Source organism: Leptonychotes weddellii, chromosome 9, assembly GCF_054177405.1.
Source record: "Leptonychotes weddellii isolate Sample4059 chromosome 9, ASM5417740v2, whole genome shotgun sequence".
Taxonomy (NCBI): domain Eukaryota; kingdom Metazoa; phylum Chordata; class Mammalia; order Carnivora; family Phocidae; genus Leptonychotes; species Leptonychotes weddellii.
The window spans coordinates 56,270,651-56,296,700 of NC_138377.1; the positions used below are offsets into that span (position 1 = coordinate 56,270,651).

The 26,050-nt window shown below is 45.2% G+C and overlaps 2 protein-coding genes across 8 annotated transcripts in view; one reads left to right on the plus strand and one right to left on the minus strand.

The window, feature by feature from the left end:
- The window catches only part of SPTSSA (serine palmitoyltransferase small subunit A), a 975,882-nt gene that overhangs the window by 507,251 nt on the left and 442,581 nt on the right, over positions 1-26,050 (plus strand). The gene's annotated exons all lie outside the window — the stretch shown is intronic.
- Positions 4,133-26,050, minus strand: part of NPAS3 (neuronal PAS domain protein 3) — an 813,063-nt gene continuing 791,145 nt past the window's right edge. For 5 of the 6 annotated variants that reach the window (XM_081830630.1, XM_081830629.1, XM_081830627.1 and 2 more), the window contains 3 exons: positions 14,040-14,187; positions 10,360-10,484; positions 4,133-8,609 (listed from right to left, as the gene is read on the minus strand). In XM_081830630.1, the coding sequence (XP_081686756.1) occupies positions 7,237-8,609; positions 10,360-10,484; positions 14,040-14,187 (1,646 nt within the window). In that variant the 3' untranslated portion in view covers positions 4,133-7,236. The remainder of the gene's footprint in view (positions 8,610-10,359; positions 10,485-14,039; positions 14,188-26,050) is intronic. The other variant, XM_081830628.1, reaches the window with a different exon arrangement.

Genomic DNA, 26,050 nt, shown 5'->3' on the forward strand with positions numbered 1-26,050 from the left:
ACTGGCTCAGTCGGTAGAGCATACAACTCTCGATCTTGGGGTTGTGACATCAAGCCCTATGTTGGGTGTAGAGATTACTTAAAAAAAATTTACCCCCCCCCCCCCCCCGCAAAAAAAAGAGCTCAGAGTCATGAGCAAGAGATGTAATGGGACTTCTATCCCAGGTTGGTACCAGATTATACCTGGAGATCTATGATTGGCCCCAAGTGCCATATTTTAATAAGACCTCTTACAGGTTGAATTAAGTCCTCGAAAAAGTTAAAGTTGTACCTCAGTACTAATTTCATTTCCTTCTCATAATAAAGTATGTGGATGAAATTAGTGAAGGTGCAGTCGTACTGGAGTAGGGTGGGCCCATAATCCAACAACTGGTATCCTTATTGCAGAGGAGAAGCACACTGGGGAGAATGCCATTTGAAGACATAGAGACACAGAGAGGGCAGATGGCCCTGTGATGACAGACGCAGAGATCAGAGGGACGAATCTACAAGTCGGGGTGCCAAGGATTGCTGGTCACCGCTAGAAGCTAGGAATAGATTCTCCCTCAGAGCCTGCCAGAAGGAACCAACCATGCTGGCACCGTGAAGTCAGGCTTCTATCCTCCAGAGCTGTGAGAGAACAGATTTGTTTCCAGGCGCTCAGTTTGTGGTAAGAAGGCAGTCCTAGGAAAGCAGTACAAGGGCCCTGGCAAATTCTGGTGTGCCCAGATGCGAGTGCCACAGTAGTGAAGACATCTGCCACAGAGCCACTGGACGAAGAGCTGGAAGAACAGCTGGCAGCCTAGAGAGTTGCCGAACTCTGATGCCCACCTTCACATACTTGAAGGCCACTCAGGTAGCAGAGGGCTCCACTGAACTCCAGAGGTAAGATTTCAGCTCAGCATCCTCTAAGTGTTACAACTGTCTGCTAGTGGGCTAGAAAGACCCTCACCACTAGAATTAAGGAGACACGATTTCTACATGGGAGTTGCTAAGATCCTCTGGATGATGCCTGAGTTTACAGCTCATCATGTCCGGAGGATTTGTTATTAAATGGTACCTACTTGAGGATCTAAGATCCATTTACTTAGCTGTCCAGGGCATATGATGTCAAGGCTTACTAAGTTAGCAACTGCTTGGGCTCTTTCTTCTAATTCCCCTCTCTATTTGATTTGCCTAATTTATTGCTGTATACAGAACAGATTGTGTTACGGACACGTACACACATCCCCCAGCCAACATTTATTGATGGCCAACTCTATGCCAGCTGTATGGACTACCCAGGAGGCAGGAATGAACAAACTTGTTCCTTTGTCCATTTTGCTATTCCTTCCTTGATAGAAACTCAAGCTATCCTGCCATTACCACATGGACATTTGTAGTGGAATCTCTGCCTCTTGACAAGTTGTGTTTCATTTTTTCTTCCTTCTTTCTTTCTCCCTTTCTTTTCTTTTCTTTTTTCTTCTCTTTCTTTCTCTTTCTTTCTTTCTTTCTTTCTTTCTTTCTTTCTTTCTTTCTTTCTTTCTTTCTTTCTTTCTTTCTTTCTTCCTCTCTCTTTTTCCTTCCTTCCTTCCTCTTTTTCCCCCTCCCCTCCCTCCATCCCTCCTTCCCTCCCTCCCTCCTTCTCTCCCTCCCTCCCTCCTTCCCTCTTTCCCTTCCCTTCCCCTCCCCTCCCCTCCTTTCCTTTTCTCTCCTTTCTCTTCATCCCTTTCTTCCTTGTCTTTTCTTCCTTCCTTTTTCTTTTTCTCTCTTCTCTCTCTCTTTCTCTCCTTCTTCTCCTTCTCCTTCTTTTTACATGTCCTCTGAGCAAAGACTATTGGTGAATCACTGAGCTAGACACAAAGGGGGGACATGAAGGTGAACACAATGATTTCTGCTTGGGGGGGGGTTTACCAGGTCAGTGCCCCCTTCTTTATAATGATTTCTTAGGAAAGCAGGAGCAGCGAAGGTTGATCACTTACCTTAGCCACCAGAGTTGTCTTGTAAGCCTGCTAGTTGTTGTCATTCTTTGGGAATTATTCTCAAGAACAGGGTTTGCCTTTTGTCACTATATGATATGAAGTATTGGCAAAGGTTATTTTTCTTTCTCTCCTAAGTCCTCCACTGTTTCTACTTTTTGAACCTGGATAATCCTCTTCCTAGCCTGAACAGACTATCTTCTAGGCTTGACAGTATACATTATCTCTTACCTTCAATGTAGTGCATAGGCCAGGTTGACTTCAAATTGTTTTGAATGTGCTCAGTATAAATAGGCTTTGTCTAGGAGTAGGCCAAGAGGGGTCAGAATTCCGGTCCACAAGGACTAAAATCAGTTTCTTTATGCTCAACCGATGCATAGCTTCCCTCTTGTCCCACCTGCTGCCTTTTTTGAGATTTTTTTTTTCCTTGTTCTTTATTGCCAAATAAACGAGTCTCAGCGTGGGCTGGGAAAGCAAAGAGGCAGGGTACAGAGAGCGGGCCGCAGATGCCTGTTCTGTCCATGACCTGCACTCTGGAGCCTTGACACGTTGCCTGGCTGCCAGCCTGGCAAGGGAGAGGTCCTGTGCCTCTGGGAGCTCCGGGCCCTGGCTTGGCTTCCAGCCCCGTGCCCGGGGTGGTGACAGGGCTTCCTGACTGTCCGTGGGTCTGAGCCCAGAGCTCGCTTGCTCTCTTTTGGGCCCCGAGAGGTTTTTTTATTTCATTAGTGATGTATTTTAGCATTGATGGGTACAAATAAAGGACAGGGCACTTGCTGATACTAAGGGAGGCTTGAGCTTGGGTAAGAATCCAGGATTTCCACTACTTCTACTGCAGAAGCTCCAGATGCTGTGCCGATTTCATTGCATCCACCCCTGGCCAGCTGGTGCTTTCCAACTCTCATCGCCGCCACCTCCAGATCACAGGGCTGCAGCCGTGTCCAGGAATAAAGTGTTAAGGCCAACTGACGTTGCCGTCAGCCGACAGAGGGTCAGCCCTAGTGCCACGCTCCTATAATTGCCCCTCTGCCTCTGCAGACCCTCCCCTATGGAAGGTTCTGGAGGCCACCACTAAGGGCCAGCGTCAGCAGCGCCTACTAGAACGAATGCCTCGAGGAGGCTGGCTTCAGCACTCTGTTCAGGATCGAGTTTCCAGCTTCAGCAATGTTTTGACTTACTCTATTCTTCTGACTCTCCAGAGCGAAAGAGAAAGAGAAATTTTGGAAAAGTGTTGGGAGAACCCAACCCAGTATTCTTAGTTACCTTCTCCCTATTTCCAGTTTTCAAGTGTTTATTTCAAGGACCTTTAGAGGGCACTGTAGAGAAATCTAGGGCCCCACAACCATAACCACATTTCTGTATCTGCTGGTCTGACGCAAGCCTCCGTTAGTAAAAAGCACCCTCAGATTGGCAAATGTCACTGAAGACGTAAACTAGGGAATGACATTTACTACAGTTGGTGGCTCTGGGACAAAAGTGTTTGCCTTTTGCTTCAGCTCAACCCGCTCCTCTCTCTTCATTTTCTGGAGAGCACAGAATTAACATGTGACCCATCTGTATCCTTCTCTGAGAGAGAGCAAGCTGAAGTTTTCTTTCTTTTTTTGTTAGCCAGCTGACCTGCCTTCAAACGTGACCGGCTGCATGCTGCGCGCTCACCTAACCAAGAACACAGCACAACCAGGACTTACTCTGTCTGGAGAAAGAAAATACATGTTTAGTGTAAAGAGAAGATATAAGCAATGGAACGGTTGGTTATACGTTATAGATTGTAATAAATGAAAATATCGAGTGCATTTTCAATGATTAATGTATGAAAACTGTCATCACGTACTGTGCATTAATCAAGAAAAAATGCACACTTCCCATAGTGGTTAACGTGCAGGCCCATTGTTCAGCTTTGATAATGTGCATAATAATGCTCAGTATGACAATGAGTTGGGGTAGCTGAAAATTTAGGATGGTTGCAAGTTTGGTGTAGTATTTGGATTAGCATCTTAATCTGTGCCTTGTCAGCCTCATCACGACACAAGCTATGCATTTTTTTTTTTTCCAAAACTAGCAAAAATATGGATGTATCTTTTTTTTTTTTAGTTTTTTTAAAAAAAAATCAAGAGTAATGACCAAGGTACCTGCTTAAACAAATACTACCAGCATTCATTAGTTAGGATGGTTACATGTAAAAGAAATGATGCCAGATAGTAACAAATCCAAGAGAAGTTTATTATGAAAATGGCACCTGCGGATGAAAAAATTAAGTTACATAAAGACAACCATGTATGTGACATGTATGAGAATCTACAAAAGTATAAAAAGAACCCTGTTGTAAATGAAGTATGTACATTTCTGATTTGCAGCATTATCAATGGTCAATGAAAAAAAATGTTTCAAAATAAGCCAGGCACTCAGGAAGTTAGGTCCGGTTAGCTTCACACAAAACAAATGTACCATAGCTGTCGCTTTGTAACGTTTTAATTTTTTTTTTTTTTTATATATACTGTAGAGTTGGTAACACTGCTAAGATTTTTACGAACAGAATATCCCTTTCCCCATTATTCAGCTACTTGGCACCAGTCTCCTCATAAAAGTTTTCATATATTTGTACAAGAAATAGTTAAAAACACAGACACAGTCTTCACAGGTAATGAAGTGTTTTTTTTCATTTTGTAATTTTAAACACTATGGATTTAGACAGCAGCTGTGATTATCTGTTAGTTTAAATCACCAGAAATCATTTTGACACAACACAGAAACATTTATAAAAGAAAAAAACAAAACAAACCAAAACAGCCGTCTAGCTGTTCTTTGTAGCTGATAGGTGCATTCCTTTGATTGTTCGATAGCTAGAGTAGAGCTTCCAAAAGTAATCTTTAAATATCATGACTGGCCTTCTTCACCTTGTAAACCTACTTATATCCTTCAAGTAAGCTCACTATTAACATTTGTGGCATTTCACTTCTTTTAGTTATTATTCCACAGTGATGTGGGCCCAACTCACAGAATCAAAGGTCCTAGAGGAAACCACTCAACACAGTGATATTCAAAGGACAGCCGAATTACTATATTAGCATTGCACACATAAACAAATATATATGACAATTCTATATTCCATTATCCCCTCCCCTTTTGTTTTTAAAAAATGTTGGTTGACCTTTGAAATAATTTTCTGTCTCACTGGTAATTGCTTTATATATTGCTCCATCAGCCAACCTGGAAGGAAACCAAAGAAAAGCACCCACTGCTTATATAGGTAGAGCACAAGGGACTCTGGGAATGTTAACAACTGAGGCTATATGGCGTCAATTTATTTAATATATCTGAGCATTATTCTTCAGTGCTTTGTGTTGCACTCCAGAAGAAAAAGTCATACCCAGAACTCCACTGTGGGAAAAAAATGGCTCCATTAACCTTGAGCTAGTTAAGAGTCTTTTTATCTCTGAGAATGAAGAAGATTTTGGAGAAGGGGAAAGGGGCGGGGGGAGGAGAGATAGGGAGGGAAAAGGGGAGACTAGGAGAGAGGGGGGGGAAAGAAAGGAAAGGTTGGGAGAATATACACCAGCAAAGCAACAGCAGTTTTAAAAAGTGGAACGGAGGATTCACAGACAGTAGAAGCAGCATAGGGTGGACATTACAGAGGAAGGCCACCACACAAAACTCACTAACCCCCAAGAATCACTGATTCACTAGGACTGCAGGAATGGGACTGGACCACTCCGGACTAGAGAGAGAGCACAGAGAAGACAAAGGACAAAACAACTACATTAGCTTAGTATATACTGCATATAGTAACACACATTGAAACTGCAATGGGACTGACAGCCAAGGACACGTACACATTGCACACATTACAGTTCTCACATCTGTTATTAGATGCCTTAAAAACAGCTGCCAAAGATGGAGTGGAAGAAGAATTTATACTTGACAGTCATTTGGAGTGTTTGACACTACACTGATTTCTGGCAACAAAGACAAAATAGGAGATTTTTTTTCTTTTTCGTTTTTTTCTTTTTTTTTCTTTTTTTTTTCTTTTTTACTTAATGTGCGGTTTTTCAGTTGCAGTTATCTGTTTGAAGCTTATTAACCCATTCTTTAGTTTTAAACCGTACTGGTTTCGACCTAGAAATAAGAGAACCAAAGGGGAAAAGAAAATGCCATCAAATCAAATCAGTCCCCCAAAATACAACCTTCCTTTTTTTTTAGCAAGAAATGAAAAAAAAAAAATTAAAAACATGTTAAATATCTTTTCCTTCTTTTACTCCGAAGTGTTACTGAAGTTGCAAAAATTAGCCTCAGTTAGACTGAGAAAAGGAAAAAAACCCCAGCTCAACAAAAGGCAGTATGTATCTAAACTGCTCCTCAAATCAGTTTGATTGAGTTTTTCCAAAAGCCCCTTTAAAAAGGGCTTTACTGACCCATTAAATTTAATGTGAGGCTATGTTTGTTAGTTGGGAGGTAAAAAATTTTAAGTCCTGCAGCAAACGTTAATGAGGGCTTTGTCTTAACTAACCAAGGGGACTGCAGCAGCGGACTCCAGACCAGGACAGAACACATTTTTTCCAAAACCCAGCCCAGGAGCTGCATTTTGTATGAAGACATTACAGATTAATAAATGATAGCACCATGGTTTTAGAAATTAAGTTAATGTTTCAGTAATTAACATTTAGTCCAACTTTTTTTTTTTAAACATTCTAGTCACAGGCCAGAAATTAAGTTTAAGAACCCAAATTATTTTTATGTGCAAGTAAGAAAATCTTAAAATCTTAACCATAAAAAGAATTAAATTCTGCATAAAATTCTAAAATACTATCCCCCTATTTTTTTTTTTTTTAAAGGAATTAGGAACCAAAACAAAACAAAAGCCACCCCATTTCATTTGACTTAGTCAAACAGGGCACATTGTTTATGCTTGTCTCTTTCAATCTTGATCATATCAAGATCTTGATGAAGAAACCCAATGGTTGTCACTTGAGAAATCTCTTGACCACAAGACTGAGTATTCTATGGCAGAGGCATATACACATTAAAGACATCTTAATAAAGATGCAAAGGAAAGCAAAACAACCCAACACACATCTTAGAAGACAAAATGGCAGGCAACTGGTCATCTGACTCTCTGAAGGCAAAAAATAAACATATCTTTACAGGAAAGAATAAGTCAAGTTAAAGAAAGAGGGGGGTGGGACGGGGGCCGTCGTGTTGAGAGAGGACGCTGACCTGCTCGAATTCAAAGTGCTAGAATTAAAAGGTCTAAACGAAAACGCCGACGATGCCTCCGGGCGGAGCCCTGGCCCGCGCTGGGCGGCGCCTCAGTCCTCCTTGCGCTCCAGAGTCTGTGCCGCGTGGATGCCGTTGCTGTAGACGGGGAAGGGCAGCGTGGAGAAGAGTCCCTCGGCCGTGGTGAACACGTTGCCGGCGGGCATCTGCGTCAGGCTGGCGGCGCTCACGGCGCCGCCGAAGGGTCCTGACATGTTGAGCCGGTGCACGTGGTGGTAGAGCATCTCCATGGGCGTCTTGGGGTCGAGGCCGAAGCCGGGGCTGTTAACGTCCACGAAGTTAACAGCGTGCGCGTTGGGCAGCAGGTTGCCCTGCATGGCCAGGGTCACCTCTGCGGGCGCGTAGCGGATGGTGCCGGTGGTGTAGACCCTCTGCGCGGCCGTGCTGGTGGCGGCCAGGGTCCCCGTCACCCTGTGCACCAGCGGGAGCACGACGTTGCCCGCCTGCAACCTCTGCAGCGCCTCCAGGTCCCCAGTGTACAGCAAGGAGTTGGACGCGCTGGGGCCGCCGCCGCCGCCGCCCCCGCCGCCGCCCCCGCCCCCGCCGCCGCCGCCGCCGCCGCCGGGGTGCTTGTCCCGCGGGGACGCCGAGAGCGGGGGCGAGAGCGGGTCGGAGGCGACGGGGGCCAAGGCGGCGTTGGCCGAGGCGCCGAACTGAGTCTTGCGGGCGGCGGCGCCGTCGGCGCCCGGCGGGGTGAGGACCGAGTCGGGGATGGCCACGTGCAGCCCCCCGCCGCCCCCGCCGCCCTGCGGCGACGGGAAGTGCTCGGAGCTGGGGGGCTTGGTCATGCTGTAGGGAGACTCGTTCCTGGAGATCTCCCGGTTGGGCGGGTAGTTCCAGATGCTGCTGTCGTTGTCGAAGTTGATGGGTTCCGAGATCTCCGTCTTGATCTTGAGCACCGAGGCACTGTTGGGGGACGACAGCAGCCGCGGGGGCTCCACGAGGCCCGCGTCCAGGCCGCCAGGGCTCGACGCGCTGGACAGGCGCCGGCGGCTGGCGCTGCCGCCCTTCTGCCGTTTCCGCCTCTTCTTGCGTTTCTGGTGCTTGCTGGAGGCCTGCGCGCCCGCCTCGCCCGCGCTGTCCGAGTCCTTGGCGCTGTCGGACGTGAGCGACTCGCAGTTCTGCAGCCGCAGGTCCGACTCGCTCTCCACGTAGCGCTCCACCTTGATCTGCATGGGGCCCAGCGCGCCGAAGCCGTCCTCGCCCGCCTTGGGGTTCTCAAAGTCCGAGTGCTCGAAGCTGTCGTCGCTGTCGCGGCTGTCCGGGTTGCTGGAGCTGTGGCCGTCCTCGTTGCAGTTCATGTCGTTGTCGCACGCGTTGCCCGACTTCTTCCGGTCGGGGTCCGGGTCTTCGCTGTTCTCGGACTGATTACCCTTCTCATCGGACTTGGAATTCTCGTTGTCCTCTGCGTGGGGCCAGTGGCCGGAGGTGGCGGCGGGGACGGGAGACACAAAAGACACCACATTAGCAGGGCAGGACCCACGTCGCACCTGCTGGGGATTGGGGAGGGTGGGGTGGACGGGGCAGGGCTGGGGAGGTGCGTTGGCCCACCTGAGCTGCTCCCCCACCTTAGTCACCTAAAGCCTGGGCTCGCTCTCTCTGTCTCTAGGCCCTCTATTAGCTGGGCCGTTACTCCAAGTGTGGTCCGCAGACCAGCAGCTTTGGCATCACCTGGATGCTTGTTACAAATGCACAATCCCCGCTTTTCACCCAGGCCTGCTAAATCAGATTCTGTATTTGAACAAGATCCCCAGGTGATCGTTTGGCATATTAACATTTGAGAAGTCCTACAAAAATATTCAGGGCCTCAGAGTCAATAATCTGGAATAAGATGTTAGTGACACAGAAAAATGATGGTATGCAAGGTGGCTTTCTACAGAGGGCTGCACCCTCCGTCGGTGAATATTTGTCCATTATTGAAAACCACACTCCTAATTCCTAAAGGTATTTTTCTCTATCGTGCTTAGCCATGCAGAGAATCAGATGGTGCTTATTTTTATTTACTTTGATCTCTTCCCCCCAACTAGAACATAGGCTCCGTGGGGCAGGTCGTGGAATTGCTGTCTTTTTTGTTCCCTGCTATATGATACATATGTAAGGAGCAGAGCCGGTCTATTTTAGAACTCCTGCCCTAGTAAAGAACTTTCATATGAATTCAGTTTAGGATAGGAAAACAGTCAAGATCTTCTGTGCTTTGCACCTCCTTCTGCTTCCCTGAAGGTTTGTCGAGGGATCTGGGCTTACAAGCCTGGAGAGCAGGTGCCCTACGGATGGAAGGTGGTGGTGGGGGGAACCCCTAGCCATCTGGCACGTTAGACGGAGAATAGATTTTCCCAGTAACACAACTCAGAAGATTTAGGGATGATGCTGAGTTTATGGCTCTGCCGTGATGCTTTTGGATGGCAGCCTGGACTAGAACCTTGGGCAAATCATGGAACTACTTCATTTCCGTAGAAGAGGTTGGGTTAGAAGAGGCTTAGGATTCTTTGCAGCTGTAAGATACTGTGAGTTCTGTGCTCGCCGGCTCTAAGTGTGTCTGTGGGAGTGGGGGTTGAGGATTGGAGGAAAAGTAAAGTTTTAAATTAACTTCCTTTTGCCCCAAAGAACTACTAGAAAGTCTGCTTTCCAAAGAGTCATCACCAATGCCATTAAGTATCCTGCTTTGGAGGCTCAACCCCAGCTTGGTAAAGGTTTGAATACATGGGGCTCAAAGACAGAGACTGTCGTAGAGGTAGTGCAGATAGCCCTGACTACTGCTCTTGGTAAAGAGGCCAAAGCTGGCTAAGAGGTCCCGGCTGACGTGGAGTGATTGCTAAATCAGTCACTCTCTCTCTCTGCATATTTGTGTACATACAGACATGTTGGGATGTATAGATACATACCTAAACGTGACACTGTATATGCACGTATCGATACCACATATGTATACACATATGCACATATATGTGTGCACAGATGTAGGTGGTGGGACACAAACGCACGCACACACGTGTGCAGAGAGAGACTCAGTATCTACTTGATGTCTGTGTATCAACCTATGTCTCTGGATCCGACGGAGTGGTCGCTGTGCTCCGCCGGCCGCCCTCGGGCCCCCGCCCACCCCTCATGTTCGGACAGGCGAGCCGTGAGCGCAGAACACGGAGAAGGAGGAATACCTGTAATACCTGAGGTATCTTTAGAGTCTGATTCAGAGTCGGACGTCTCCGAAGATTCCGAAGTCTTCTCTGGCAGGTGGGGGAGCTGTGCGATATCCATGGGTGTGTCCTTGTACTCGGGATTACTGCGGGCGGAGGGAGGCATTCATCAGGAGGGCAGACACCCATTCTCGATGGTCTGCTTCTGACCATCTTCTCCCCACTTCCTGGCCCCAAACTTTTGGAGTTGAGAGTTTAAAAGACGCCGTGAGAAGTCATTTCTCACCTCCTTATGGGACTCTTGCAGAAGCTGGGATTTCACGTGCTGGGGATACAGCTGCACCCCGCTACAACGGCTGAATACCCAAATGCCACAGGAAAGCCACTAACAGGCTTTTAAATAATCAGGGAGCCCTGGGGGCCAGAACACTGTGCTGCTTGACATCCCTCCCAGTCTAACACCTGGGGGGAAGCGAGGGTGAGAAGTACTCTCAGCTAAGCCTTCCCAGGCCTCCTGGTGGGCCCTATCTTCTCTTGGGCTCCTAAAGAGTCCATTGCCTCCGCACCCTTGTCCTGGTTCCTTGATGGAGCTTCTCAGCTGTTCGGATGGCTCTATAGCTACCCCGGGGTGGGGCCGGTGTTGCCGAGCCCTCGGCGCCTGATGATCTGACAGATGCGCAGGTGCACCTTGGGATGCATGGATTATGGCTACTGAACTGTCAACACACCCATTACAATCACATTTTCAGCCGCTCATGTGGTGTACACCTGTGGCTTGTTAGGCTGGGGCTCTGATTGCAGTGGGGAGAGAGACCCAGTGTGAACGAGGCCCTAACAGAATGGATCTAACCCCATTTGCACAAACGTGCTTAATTTTTGTTCTATTTTTAATTCAGAAACAGGCCTCTTCTGGAAAAGAGAGTTGTGTCCGGTCAGTTTGAGTTAGTTATCTTCTAGAAATGCCACTTCAAGGCCAGCCCAGTGTACGAGCAACGTGGGCTCCTGTCATCTCGAGACTCGAGGAAAGCCTCTTGCCTCGAAGCGGAGAAGGGCCTCTTCTACCTTCCATGATGGCTAGCCAACCAGAGACTTACCAGAGACGATCACTGATCCGTTTGCTACTCTCTAGTGAAATTCCTATAGTAAAGAGCCACGTTTCAGTAGCTACCCTAAAACGGCCGGTGTCGCTCGGAGGGTTAACTCACTAAGATGGATCGTCAGGCATTTACGCCTTAGTGTGAATTAGCTTCAGTAGCAGACCTTTGTCGAGATAATCAGGTGAGACTAATGGTGGGAAGGTGGCCTGAGCACTTACGCTGTCTCTGAACACTCCGGAGTCCCTGACTCTACCAACACGCGAGGGAACAGGGAGAAGAGCAGTAGAGGGCCAGTCCTTTCACGACAGGGAAGGAGAGGCCTGAGTGGGCCCAGAAGTGAGGGGTTCTGAGGAGGCAGAGGTGGTATGAAAATATTGCTCAGGGAGGAACAAAGGACAGGAATGTGGGAGAGAAAAACAGACTTCAGTGAGTTGCTCTTTTGCTAACATAAATAGTTGCTATTTTGCCAAGGCCACGTCCTTTTCTTCTAGATCTTTAGCCTAGAGAAGTGATACTGATACATGGTGGGCGTGGTGGAGTTTCCTCTGCTGATGCCCATCTGTATTAGTCTCCTTTGGTCCAGATGCCACGGGACTTCACAAGTCATTTGTCACCCGACTTGTAGCCTTTTATTATTGAGCTCAGGGTGAGTCTTTGGGTCAGCTGAGATGGGTCTACCTTGTCTGAGACTGAGGCCCTTCAGCCTGAAAGCTAGTCTTTGGTACCCAAACTGCTTCTGTCCTCTCCCTATGGAATCAGATGGACTAGAATCACCAGACACTTAGGAGCTTGTATCCTTTGATCCCAGGCTAGATCAAGGGTGTTGATCCCAAATTTCATGGACTGACCTCTCCTTCACCCTTCTCATTGCCTGCATTTGGGGGCAGAGTAGGAAGTCATGAGACCGATGAGGCAGTAAGGTCCGGTAAAGGCAGTAAAGATCCAGACCAGAAGGACTCGCCCTGAATGGGAGCGGCAAGTTGTATGGATGACTTCAGTACCCTATGTTACATCAGCACGGGGCACAGATACCTTCTAGTCTGTGGTGTCCCTGTTACTAATGCCTGATTTCTAACAGTGATGGGTCTTCCTTGGCACAGCACCATTTTTGACCAGCCAAGGAATGTCAGTGCCACAGTACTGTATTCTATTTTCTCTCTGGCCTGTGAGTGTGTACAACCTGCATTGCACATAGCCACCATTCCATAAGCCTCTTGGAAAAAAGGATTCCTTGATATCAGAACCCATCTTGAGCATATCACAAACACAGGAGAAGGTTCTAATGAAAATCAGGCCTCCTAGAAAGCCACATGAAATACACATACTTGGACCTTTAGGGAGAATTAATGTAGAGTAGAAGAGGTCAAAAAAGGAAAAAGAAAGTAGATAAATGAAGACTCTTTTAAGTGGCGCCCATTAAGGCCCCCTCTACAGCAATAATCATTAGTGTCTGATTGATAAGCTATTGGTAGCAAGCACATTCATGCCTTCGAGTCATCATCGACGTTCGCGAACACACTCTGAAGGCTCAGTGTGCTGATGAGCTATGGTTGTCAGCGTCTCGGCTCCATTTGGCTGTCTCAAAGAAAAATGGGATTCAGGTACTCCCTGTCTAGATTATCAGCCAAAGGGCACCAACTTCCATTCATAAGACCTACTGGAAGCTTTCCTATTCAGACCACGTGCGGGTGCTGCGTGGTGGCTTTCGGCCAAGAGAAGCCCAAAACTGGAATGACGGTGGTGGGAGACAGCCTGGCCTCGAGCCTCCTGATAGTTTCAGGACAGGATTGGTGGAAAACCTCCTGGAAGTTCTGCCCCCAGGAGCAGACCACCCCGGCTGTCGGTCTTGGTTTTCTTTTTGCTCGTTTGACTCCCAAAGTGGAAAGCAGATGAGGAAGGCGAGAGAAATGGGGTTGCGGACTAGAATTTAGGGAGCCGTTGAGCCTGGCCTCATTTACGGATGTCAATTTGAGGGCACATAAAGATAGCAGTACAACTGGACTGAGGCCACATGGCATCAGGCACAAGAAGATTGCTTTCATTTATGGACTGATATTGCCCTGATTCTGGCAAAGCAGCTCACTCAGCTTACCAAAACTTGAATGCCCAGGGAATCCAGTGCGGTGTAATATGCTTAAGCTTTCAAAGGGATGGAATACAGGGGGGATATAATGCACCCTGCCCCTTCTTCCCCATGCCCTTTTGCTTAATTTTCTCAAGGGCTAGAATGCATGAGTGTAGGTTTATGGGGTGGGGAGAAGCAGGTGCTTCTTGAATGCTTCATCTGTGGGCAGAAGTCTGTAATTTTTTTTTTTTTTTCCCCTAGCCTGAACATTTGTGGGGGAAACCAAAGCAACTTCTGCAGAGCTGCCCAAAGGTTGGCAGACCAAGAATTACTGAAAATGTTGTGAGTCTGCCCTGGACGTCCCCTCCAAAATAGCTCTGATTTTTTCATATTTGTTTGAGTCCCATGGAAGGCAAAGCAGAATTTCCACATAATTCCACACCAGAGACTGCCAAAAGATAATAAAACATGTCAGCTATTAACCATGGGCTGCATATTTTATAACTGACACAGAAATGAAAAAGAATTAGAAAATATACCTAAGAAGATAATTCACCCAGATGATATTCTTCTCATTTGCGTTCTTGGCGTTAATAGCTATGGTGGCACTAGATTGTATCCAAATATATCCTCCATTCTTCTGCATCCAGCGATAGTACTTCGTCACGCACTGGCCCTTATTCAGCACTGGGGGCAAAAACAAAACAAAACAAAACAGAAGGCATCGCGTATTAAGACGAGGACCAAATGATTATCATCTCGGCAAAACGGCACGCTTAGAAAGGGGAGGTCCCGCACTAAGCCAGGGGTGCCCTTCTGGAAGCTTAATGTAGAATGCCATTAGTAGGACAAATAAAATCAACAATTCAGTGGAGCGAGGGTTACTAGCATTTGTAGCAAGACTTTATTCCGTTTTGGGCAGCCATGGTGTGAACGGAAGAATAAAAGGACTACAAATCTTGTTGGCTCACAGAATACCTAATGTGGTGTGGATATTGTCAATGGGTTTGACGTCAGACGCTAACAAAGGAAAATCTGTATGTGATTTATTCATAGCTGCGAGGTAGATCTCTTTGAGATTCCAGATATCTGAATGGTTCCGAAGATGCTTTACCCGACTTTGATCATTTCACCTCAGTGCAAGCAGTATCAACCAGTGTCCTCATATATCTGTTCCTTTTGATTTTGTCGAACAGAATTTATAGTCCATGTATGAACGAAATTTACATTGGTCAGTCAGGGGAAATTCTGGTGAGACTTTACTGACTGTGGGAGCAAAATAAATCCCCCGGCCAAGTCAGAGAGAAACCCTGGCCTAAGGGAGGGACAGAATTGACTTGGTGAGAGCCAAACAGAGTGACAGCTCCACACAGGCTCTGAAATATGGCCCCAAATGAAGGAACAAGTAAAAACAATCAGTAATGTGAATGGTGCCATTAAATACCCACTGAAGGAGAGCTTTAAAATGCAGATGTTAAAAATGATACTTTAACCAAAACCTTGCCAAGTTGAAATTGATTTGATTTGTATCGGGGTACTCCTGAGCTAGTAAAAGAGGAAAGTGCAGTAAATCATCCCTTGAAATAAAGTGCTATGGAAAGGAATGGTTTAAAATGATGCCGGAAATGTGCAAAACCTGCTGTTACTACTTGGCTAGGGATCGCAGCGACTCCACACCCCCGAAAGCGCGCCAGCTGGTTGGCCACTAGAGGGCAGTGTGCACTCGTCCACGTTGCCCACTTTTTGGCATGTCCTTGTCTCCGTCTGCTAAAATGAAAAACCTCTAACTGCTGTAATAAATTTGGCTAAATTAGCTGCTAAATGGTTATCTCAAGTAATATGTATTTGCATTAATCATCTTGCTCTAAACCAGAACAAGCCAGAGTCCTAAAGACGTAGTAAATTCATATTGTCCATTTAATTACGGCTAATAAGTGCTTCATACACAATAGTTTCATGAAGTACATTTTGATTTTTTTTGGGGGGGGGGAGTTTGGATGGGTAAAGGGAAGTCACTTTGGAAAAGAGCCGTGTTTTAAGGCTGTGGAAACTCATCCCGTCACGTCCAAGCCACTCTTCATGGCTCCAAAAGTGATCACAAAATCCCCCTCCACATCTCATGTCCCTAAACATAGAAGCCCCGATGCCGGTCTCCCATGCTCCCTTTGCCTCACGATGCACTCAATGGATGGTTGTAAAATGTAATAATTATGTCTTCACAGTTGCTTGAGAAAGATTGGCTTTGATGAGTGCTTCACATAGTGGCAAGCTCTGTTCTGAAACTACTCAGCAGTTTAGGGTAGTTTTAGGGCCCGGAACTGTCACTTCTCTTGGCGGCGAGGCTCCAAAGGTAGCATTGTCCTCTCCTTTTGTAGGCAATTGTAAGTTCTGCCATTCTGCATGCATGGCTTCCCAGGCTACAAAACTGCGTGGTGAAGCTGAGAGCAGGAAAATACTAACTCTGCCGTACAGCTCTTCTGTCAAATCGCTGTTGCATGCAACAAGATGTGCTTTTATTCAAATCCTCTCAACCTGGTTACCTATTAATAGAGGAAGGACGGGTTATGAAATTCTGCCCACTATTTTCAGAGAGAGAAACGGAGAGCACCCCCATTGGCGGTCGGTGTATAATTCTATCTGCTGTTGTCTCTGGACTAAGGAATAATTGCAAATGGATCTAGTATTTTTAACGAGGGCAAAGAGACGAAGAGGCCCCTTTTTTTTGAATCTCACCTGAAGAAAACACTGAGCTGGCAGGCCAGATCAGCCCAGACCGGCTGGGGATTCCGGACTGCACTTTGACCATATGTAGGCAAAATTAAAAAAAAAAAAAAAAATTACCCCCAGGATACAGTGCATAGAAAGGGGAAAAGTGAGAAAGGACTTCTAAAGTTAAATTAGAGTTTGCAGAATCAGTAAAGATCCGCCCCCCCGACCCATTCCTTATAATACTTTCTCTTATTTAAAAATAAAGAAACAAAATCTCAATTCTGAAATGCATAGCTAGCAAAAACATCTGCCTCCTTGGTGAGCTCCACGTGTGTGCCGTGAAAGGCGCCGAAAGACTAATGTGGTGTCGTCTTTTGGAGCTAAGGAAATATGACTCTGTTTCCTGAGAATAAATACAGATTTAGTAGGGCCCAATAATGCAGGCTTCTCCATCAGCCAGGCCAAGGGCCATCTAGCAAAGAGAGGAGACCTAACAGAGAGGCAGGCTTGGTAGGTCTTTGTGTGACGAAGTGGTTGTGGAGGGACCGCTGAGGAAGGGGGCCCCCTCAGGCTCCTTGGGGAGTCAGGCAGCCACCTGAGTGCCTTAGGGTGCTGTGGGGAATGCCACAAAGCAGGTCTGGGAGCCCATCGCGGGTCGGCTGGAGAAAACGAGTTTCACCTAATCCATTCCCCCAATCCCTGGGACAGCGGACAAACGGTTCTGAAGAGGTGAAGGTGCATTCTGGCCTGGATGCCGGTCTTGGCTCTTTCCTGAGGACTAGTGTTTTCTGAATGCGACCTCCATGTGTCAGTGGGAAGCCGGAAGTGAGAGAGAAGCTGTAGCAGGAAACGGGGACCAAAATGTTGCCCCCATTGGTTTTGTTTTCCAGGAGGTGCCACAAAAAGAAGTCACAATGGAATTTTGCTTCTTTTAAGATGAACAAGGCATCATTTTTGATTGGGGCTCCAGAATATAAATTTATGACTTTGGGATGAAGCTTCTTTCTTTAAAAAAAAAAAATCATACTGGCAAATCAGTTGGATTATTCCAGCTGCGCCAGAGGCAGGCTCTGACAGTTTTTCCTGAGCTCATGTGGTCCTAATCAGCTCAAGAAGAAAAGCCACCTTGGTGCCAGTTTGAAAGAGATTTTTAGTTTGTAATAAATTAGACAACTTGAAAAAACACAAAAACTTTTTCAATTCGCTTTAATCCAGTGGCTATTGTTTTTTATTTGTGAGTTTTAGCTTTAGCTAATGGAGCAAAATGAGAGAATGTTTGTGTCAGGCAATCTCCTAAAATCCCCTTTGTGGGGAAAATCCGAAAAAAGCATGACGTAAGTTACTTGATATGGAAGTCCTAAAAAAATAGCTAATTGTCCCTTGAAAAGAGATACATAGTCATCAAACCAATGAGCTGCAGACTAAGTTCATAACAATGTGCTCAAACTATAAAGAGAGGAAGCAGAGAGAGAAAGAAAATTTATATGTGGGTCGTATTTTTAGCTTTATACCATGATACGGTCTGAGTACTTTTAACATATAACCTGGCATCTTTGATGTATCTCAAAGTTTACTTTTTGGTGTCCAAAATTTTTGATAGAGCAGTCCGTGTGCCCCTCACTGGATTCACCAGTCGCATCACAACCATCTCTAGAATTATGTCGTTTAGGTTGTACCAGAGGAATTAGTTTTTTTTTTTTTTAAGATTTTATTTATTTATCTGAGAGAGAGAATGGGAGACAGAGAGCATGAGAGGGAGGAGGGTCAGAGGGAGAAGCAGACTCCCTGCTGAGCAGGGAGCCCGATGTGGGACTCGATCCCGGGACTCCAGAATCATGACCTGAGCCGAAGGCAGTTGCTTAACCAACTGAGCCACCCAGGCGCCCAAGGAATTAGTTTTTATATAAGGCTCTCACAGCCTTTCGATGGCCTTTACGGAGATTATACAGGGTCATCGTGAAGACATGGGGAGGATGGATACGTGTTTCCCAGGTTCACTTACAATCTCGAAGGGTCCCAGGTATCATTCTGAGCACCTCTGCTAGCACGTGAGAACTTGTTTCTTTTACTCTGAAGTCCAAGGTGTAACCAATTGTTCTTGGCTACTGTTGCTCTGAGGAGAACCAAGAAGCGGTCATCAGCGCCTCCCCGCGGTGCAAGCCAAAGGTGCCTTTGAGTTACAGGCTGTGCTCTTGAGAGGGCAGAGGTGACTCCACGTTTGTGAGAAGAATATAGCAAGGAGACGTAAATCCTCCTGGTTGAACTGTTCCAGTCCTGCTCATCTGACAATTTTTGGCTATTGGCATCAAAATCCCACCCACCCCCAATTGTGAAGGGAGTGACCAATACAGTTCAATCAAAAGAAAGCTGCAGGGTGTTACTGAATATCTTTGAAAAATGTCAGCTGGCCTCTTGGCTTGAGTTTAGTGGGAGGCATACGAGAAATGTCCTGCCTGTGGAGGAGAACTCCTCTCGCCCTCAACCTGACGAACTCTCGCTGAAGCACACATCCATGGCTCTGCACACAGGCACCAACAGAGGGATTTCAGTTTTCCTTGGGAAAACTTTGTCCCCAGAAATAGACCGATGATTGAAAGGGCATAAAGGAAGCCTGTGTCTGTGGCAGGAACATAATTCTGTTAGTAAATCAAAACAAAATCAGTACAAGTTTGCCTTCAGAAATATGGAGAAAAAAAGAGAACATGGTCTCTTCCTGTTGGGCTGTTCTACCAAATCAAAGCCAAAGATTCTAAATAGTGAGTTACTTGTGTCTTAAAAAAGAAGGAAGCAGTCTAATTCAGTTTGAAGAGGAGATGAAGAACAGATATCAAAAGCGGTCTTTTAGCAAAGTGTCTCACAAAAGGACATTTTAGCGGTTTGCATATGCATTAAAAAGCTGCAATACTTGGCGTATTCAGGTAAGTATAGAATAAATAGGAAATGGTGAGATCATCGGAGATTGCACACTTCACATTCACACAGCTGAACAAAGAGCTTCATTATCGTCATGGCGATAGGAGGACGCATCTGCTGCGCCATTCACCCCTCCGTGAGGTACCTTCAGAGAATGGAGAGGGGGTGCTTTCTCTCAGGAACCCAAATACTATTTCAGAGTTCACTAATGTGGAGAGCGTGCAAGTAAGGGGGGGTGGTTGTGTGCTAGAATCACACCTTTCTACTTAATACCACAGTTGGGTGCTTAGCTGTAGCCACTGGTTTTCTTTCTACATTCACAAAACTGGCAGATGAAACATGAAAAAGAATACTGACTCTTTAATCTCTGCTTCTCCACCTAAGGCCCAAGGCAGGCTGACAGGGAACTTCATTCTGGAAACAGGACTTTTTTTTTTTTTTTTCTAAGTTCTGGATTACTTTTCCCTCTGCTTTTGAAAACTGTGGGCTATAGGGGAATGAACCCGACATAGACTTAAAACAGGAACAAGTTTCTTTATCTAAAAGTTATAGTCCTTGATGCTTACAGGAAAGTCATTTTCAAAACCCACAGGAGAAACAGCATTGAGGCAGAAACTGGGCATTAGGTGCTTTATTTACTTGCAATAGAGACAGTTTTTCATTTAGAACTGCTCATAGGATCAACCAAGGCTTTGATGCTGTGCAGACTTTCCTATAGATTTTGCAATTAGTGAGCTAGATGTCTTAAATAGCAGGCATGCACAAATTGGTTTTTAGTTTTTTTTGTGAATCTATGTGCCGAGCAGTATTTGGTAAAGTTTAATGATATTTGATACTTAACGTGAGTTACGAGCTTGAGGACAGAAGACCTGTGGATGTTCTGTGAATTGACTATGCATCATCTATGGATTTTCCCCCTAATACACTAATGACAGGCCCTGCTTGAATCGCTATCTGCGTGATTTATAACCTCAGAAGAGGTTTTTTCCTATACCACTGCCAATTGATAGATTTTTATTAACTGTTAATATTGAATCATGCAGAAAACTTTTCATTGATTTAGGACATGTCAATTTGTTAAGTTTTAAAAAAACAAATTCCCCTTTTCTTCATGATGGTGTACTGAATTGGGAGACCAAGGCTTTTAAACACCTATGGTATCGTGTTCTAGGACGGGAAAAATCAGTGGTGGTCAGCATGAGCGACATTCGAGATCTCAGATTTTTTTTTTCAAGCTGTTTTCAGTTCAGCCAGAGTTTCTTTACCCCTCATTCCTGCCCTTCTTGACCTAAAATAGTCAAGGACAGGGTATTTCTTAGCGCTTACACTTTGTTGGTGGGGGCTGGGGGTGGGGATTTGCCATATAAAGGGAAGCAGTGAACTCTTCAGGGAATTAAGAAAACTTTATGGCTGGGAAATGAGGGAAATGGTGGATTTATTCACTCACTCAATAAATATTCTTTTGAGCGCCTACTTACTCTGTGCCAGACACGGGGGGATCTCTAAGTATGCAAAAATTGGTCATGGGCCTGTCCTCCTATTAGTCTCAGTCTCGTAATTCCATTCCCTTACCAGTGATTGGCTTAGGTTTGGAATATGGTGAAACAGAGGACAGTTGAGATCCCCAGGGAGGTCTCTCTTGTTGGGAGTTGTTGGGGAAGTTTTCTTCATTCTGAAAATAGGACTTATCTCGATTTCCATTGCTATGGGAGACAAGTACTTACCGTTTTCACTAAGAAACTTATAACCATGATAATTCTTAGGGGAAGTGGGATGAGGGTCAGAAAGCACGGGGGTCTGATCTTGTCCTTTTAAAAATGAAGTATTGGGGCGCCTGGGTGGCTCAGTCGTTAAGCGTCTGCCTTCGGCTCAGGTCATGATCCCAGGGTCCTACGATCGAGCCCTGCATTGGGCTCCCTCTTCCGTGGGAACCCTGCTTCTCCTCCCACTCCCCCTGCTTGTGCTCCCTCTCTTGCTGTCTCTCTCTGTCAAACAAATAAATTCTTAAAAAAAAAAATGAAGTATTGGGCAAGGTTAAGCTGGAATGTAGGGAGAACTAAAAAAAGGTAGAAGGATGAGGTTGCATCTTTACTTCAGATTTATTTTATGTCTCTCATGGACCCTGTGTTTCTTGGATGAGGTCATTTTATGAAGTCCACTGAAAATCTTTAGCAAGAAATATATAAGTGGTGGGCATAGGTATACAGAAACTAGTGTTTGGCAAAATCAGGAATATTTAAAGGAGCCCAGACAAATGTCATTTATTCACCTGTTGTGTAGGTTTTCAGAAATCCAAAGACTTTGTTGTAAAAACGGGTCAGATTCTCCCAGGTAGCAGTCACTGTTGGTTGTCCACTGAGCAGCTATTCCTTCTTTTTCCAGTTTTATTTAGAAATAATTGACATACGTCACTGTGTGCGTTTGAACACGTAGCAGCAGTGGTTCGATTTACATATATTATGAAACAATGACCACAAATAGGTTCAGCTAACCTTCATCTTCTCACGTAGGTAAAATAAGAAGGGAAAAGAAGGATAAAGGAAGAAAATGTCCTCCTTGTGAGCTCTTAGGATTGACTCTGAACCCCTTTCCTATAGATCCTGTGACAGTGTGAGTTGCGGTCGTCATGGTGGGGATGGAGCAGCTGTTCCAGCACTTCTTCCTGGATCAGGGACCTTTCCCGAGTCCCAGGGGGGACAAGCCTTGATTGTTTAAGCCAGTCACGGTCACTGCATCCAGTGTGTGGCTCAGGCTTGGGTACTTGATGAAATGCTGGACAATGAGACACGGGGCGGGGGGGGGGGGAGCTCTCTATCTGGGAGGGCTGAGACGAGTATTTTCTTTCAAAAATGAACACAAAATAGTGACTGACCCTTTCCTGACTTTGGACATTGTCTTGTGAGGGACTGGTGATGGGCAGTGCTACAGCTGTCTTTTGATCATGAAGAGAAACTGAAGACAATTACAGAGGAAGTTTAAGTCCTTTTTGCTTGGGTTTTCTGTCACTTGGAACTGGATGCATTCTAGTCAATGTGCTCCACCAAAAATTCTAGGAAGCCAGAGGGGATGCGGAGTTCATAAAGAGGTTCAAATGACCTGATCCTTAATTAACGCTAAATTTTTGGGAAAACCATTGTATTCTAAACACATACACAAATTAAGTCCCTATGCCCCTCATCTGCGTTAAACTAGGAAAAGTTTGAGGTTTTTTTTTTTGAGATAGGCAAGGTGTCATTAAATCAACATTTTAAGGAAAATAGTTACAAAATATATACCAGCATTTTGTTCTTAATCTCGTATAAAGTACAAGAAGTGATGGAACGGATTTTATTTTGGTTGATTTAGGTTAAAATGGATGTCTTAGAAGTATTTTTTTTTTTTCTGATCATGTTTTATAAGAGCAATGGGGGTTAGTTTCTCTCAAATATCAGGTATTCCTTATTATGATAATAAAAGCAGCTACTAACTGAAATAGGAACAAGGAAAAGCCCAGGGATCCACGTTCGGATTGTATTAGAATATATCCGTCCCATCGAAGTGCCAGCTTACTTCCTGGGCAGAGAGGAAAGATGGTGTGTTGCTGTATTCTGTGTCCTTTTACGCTCTTCTAAGCCTGGAATGTCCCTGACCCTGCACTTCTGCCCATCTCCTGCCACTGTGGCTTCCTGTCATCCTCTTTCAAGGTCCAGGGCAGATGTGGTGCCTCTGGAATTTCTTGTCAGTCCTCCCTTGTTGCCCCGCGCCCCCCCGCCCAATCTCTGGGATTTCTGTGTTTTATTCATCTCAATAGTCCTCATTTGATGCTGCCTTTTCAAAATTGGCTGTTTTCATGCTATCTTCCCTGCTAGTATGTAAGCTCCTGGAAGGTAGAGACCACATCTTAGTTATTGTTCAAACCTTACTGCAATACCACAAAGCTTTGTATATAGTAAGTACTCACATATGTTAGGTGAACCTGAACAGGGGAAATGTTACTGTTTGTATTCACACATGCAACAAGTACATGGAAAAATATTCACCTGGGGAAAAAAATGAAAGACCTCCTTTTGCTTACGAGTTGACTGTTACTTCTATTTCGACTTTATTAGCTTTCTCCACTCCACTCAAAACTTTGCACCTTTGTAAAGAAGTCCATCTCTTTATCAAGTAATCACATACTCGTTTCATTTGAACACTGCCTGAGATACCCTCAGAGTCAATTCGCTACTTATATTTTACTAGTATTCACAAAATTCATCCAACTGGAGGGGAATATGAAGCTCCCTAAGATTGCTAGTCAGTTTGTATTTACTTTTACTTCATATACAAGAATGCCTTCGAAATACTAGTATGAGTCAGTCCTCAAACGTTAGCGGGGATGGGAGTCCGCTAGGGATCTTGTTAACTGCAGGTCTGGATTCATTAAGCTGGGGGTAGGCATTTCTGTAATGCAGTGGAGGAAAGACACTCAGCTGATAGGCCCTTGCTAGTCTCTGTTCTCTGTGTGCCTGCCTTTAGCCTGGAAAAGCCAAAATCAGTACTCTCCCAAAAAGGAAGAAAAAAAAAAAAGATGAGAATACCGGTCATTCACTTCTGCATAAAACCCTGACTTGACAATCTTTTTTTGGTTAATGGACAGGCACACGATGTGGGCTGACTTGGCTTCTGAAAACAGTCTGACATGGTAGCTGTTATGTGTACCTTCTTTCAGGGGCATTTTCCTATTCATACAGAAGAAGATGAAAAACTCATTTGCTTTGGGAAAAAGTCCAGCCAATCATCGGGTTGCGGCTAAATCCCCGAAGTCCCAGCCCTGAAAAAGGCTAAGATCAGAGACTAGAAAGAAGTTCCCTGTGCTCTTTGCACTTGGCCCACCCACCAAACTTTGCACCTTCCTCTCTCCCCCCACCGCAGCGTCCTTTCCGGTGCGCAGTGGCTGCGTACCCAGATCAACAATTAAATTCCCCCTTTGTTTGCGTGGCAGATGACAAATGCATGGAGGACATCTTGTGTTTCCGAGGCAGGCAGGGCACTTACTTTGATTGATGCTCGGTTGTGGAAAAAAATGAGCTGGGAAGGAATTACAATGGAGGGCCTGCAGACTGGAAGGGGGATATACTAATTAGTCCTACATTAAGCAGTCGGCTTGCATTTGGCGATGAGACGCCTTCAGGAGGGAAGCGGAGGGGTTATTGATGCAAAACAGCATGCAATGCATTCTGCCAGGTAGCTGTGCATGACTTTTGTTAAGAAGGATAAAATTTTGTAATTAAGAAATAAAGGCTGAGGCTAATGTATTTTTTTTTTAACATCCCCTAAATATATTGGGTAGGCCACGTTTTTTAATTCTACAAGATCTCACAGACAAGCTGCAAGGCCTTCTGTCTTTGTGAAATAACTCTTGCAGAATTTCCTCATCCTGGGTATGGTCCTAGGAAGGGAAAACTGCTACCACTTTTAGCTTTTCGGGCTCCTTTTTCTTGAAAGTCCCACAGTGGCAGAGCCTCGAGCCTTGCTAGTGGATCACAACATTATGGAGGGAAGGGAAATCTCCCTTGGCCACTCTGTCTAGGTTTTAGAGAGTTGCTCATTTGACCTGGGAAGGACCCCGGGGATATCTCCAGACAAATTCAGCAACTTCTATAGACAAAGACTGGATTAAAAGGGACAAACGAGAAATGCAAAACATGTTCCTCCGTTTGGTTTAGCATTCGTGGTCTGCCCTTCTATATTTGGGCTACCAGCAGAGGTAGAGTAGTAGACGGTTGTGTGGCTGTCGAATGCTTGAGCTAATTGGGGCATCAGACTCGAGGGAGACCTGACTGGTCATCTGGAGGTCAGTACCTCCCGAGCAATGGAGAACTGGAGCCTGGTAGCCCAAGATGCTCAAATAATTGCTTATATGAGTAGTTGAAAATTCAAACCTCGAAATGTTGATTGGGTGAATTCGGCCTGGAGAATCAGTGAAATTGGGTTCAATGACTCCAGGGCGGTGACGTAAGGAAAAGAAAAATCACAGAGGTCTTTGGTCACAGTGTGAAAGAAGAGGTCCTGCAACCCCCTTGGTTTTAGAATCCCAGTATAATTTCACTCACCCACCATGTTGGTATAGATAATGCGATTCTTAGTGATTCTTTATGTTGAAAGCCAGTGAACTATCAGGCGTCTCATGTTAACTTAGTGGGAGAGTGAATGGTCCAAAGTTCTTGGTTCAACTGCTGAAAGTTGTCAGTTCCTGATGCAGCTGAGATTCCCTTTTACTTTTCTTATTCTAGAGACAAGTTCATCTATGGATTTACAGATGCCTATGCTAGGAAAAAGATATAAGTGATAAAGATAGCATTTTGAGTTATCAAAGACTATGGAGTCTTTTTTTTTTTTTAAAGTTTTATCTGTAAACTGGAGCATAAGACAGATATCAAAATATCAGAAATATTATCAGATGGCTAAAACCTGTCTTTCATGCACAGAAACAGGAATTGTGCCAATAGCTCTAGGAAGAAGAGCTAAATAGTTAATGTGGTTCATTTTTTAACTGTCCCTTTGTTTTAGAATTCTATCTTAGTCTTGAGCTGATTCTCTGTCACCATGACCTTCTCCTGCCAAGAAGGTACAGTCGAGGCATCCTTCAGTCAGAGCCTAGGGCTTTGGACAAGCAAGATGCTGTGCTGGCTTTTTGCCTTTTCTTCCAGTGTTTACACAACCAAGACTTATTACATGCGCTGTCATTTTGTTACTGGGCTGGCTTTGGTTTGAGAATTAGGTAAACATCAGACATTCCATCACACAATTTTAGACTCAATCTTACTTTATAATGATGCTAATGTTTATTGTACAAAGCGAGATGCATTCGTGTATTTTAGCATTTTATTTCAGTCACAGAATGCAAAACCTGACATTGGCATTGGCTTGATTTGTGTGTGTGTGTGTGTGATTGAAGATATTAAGC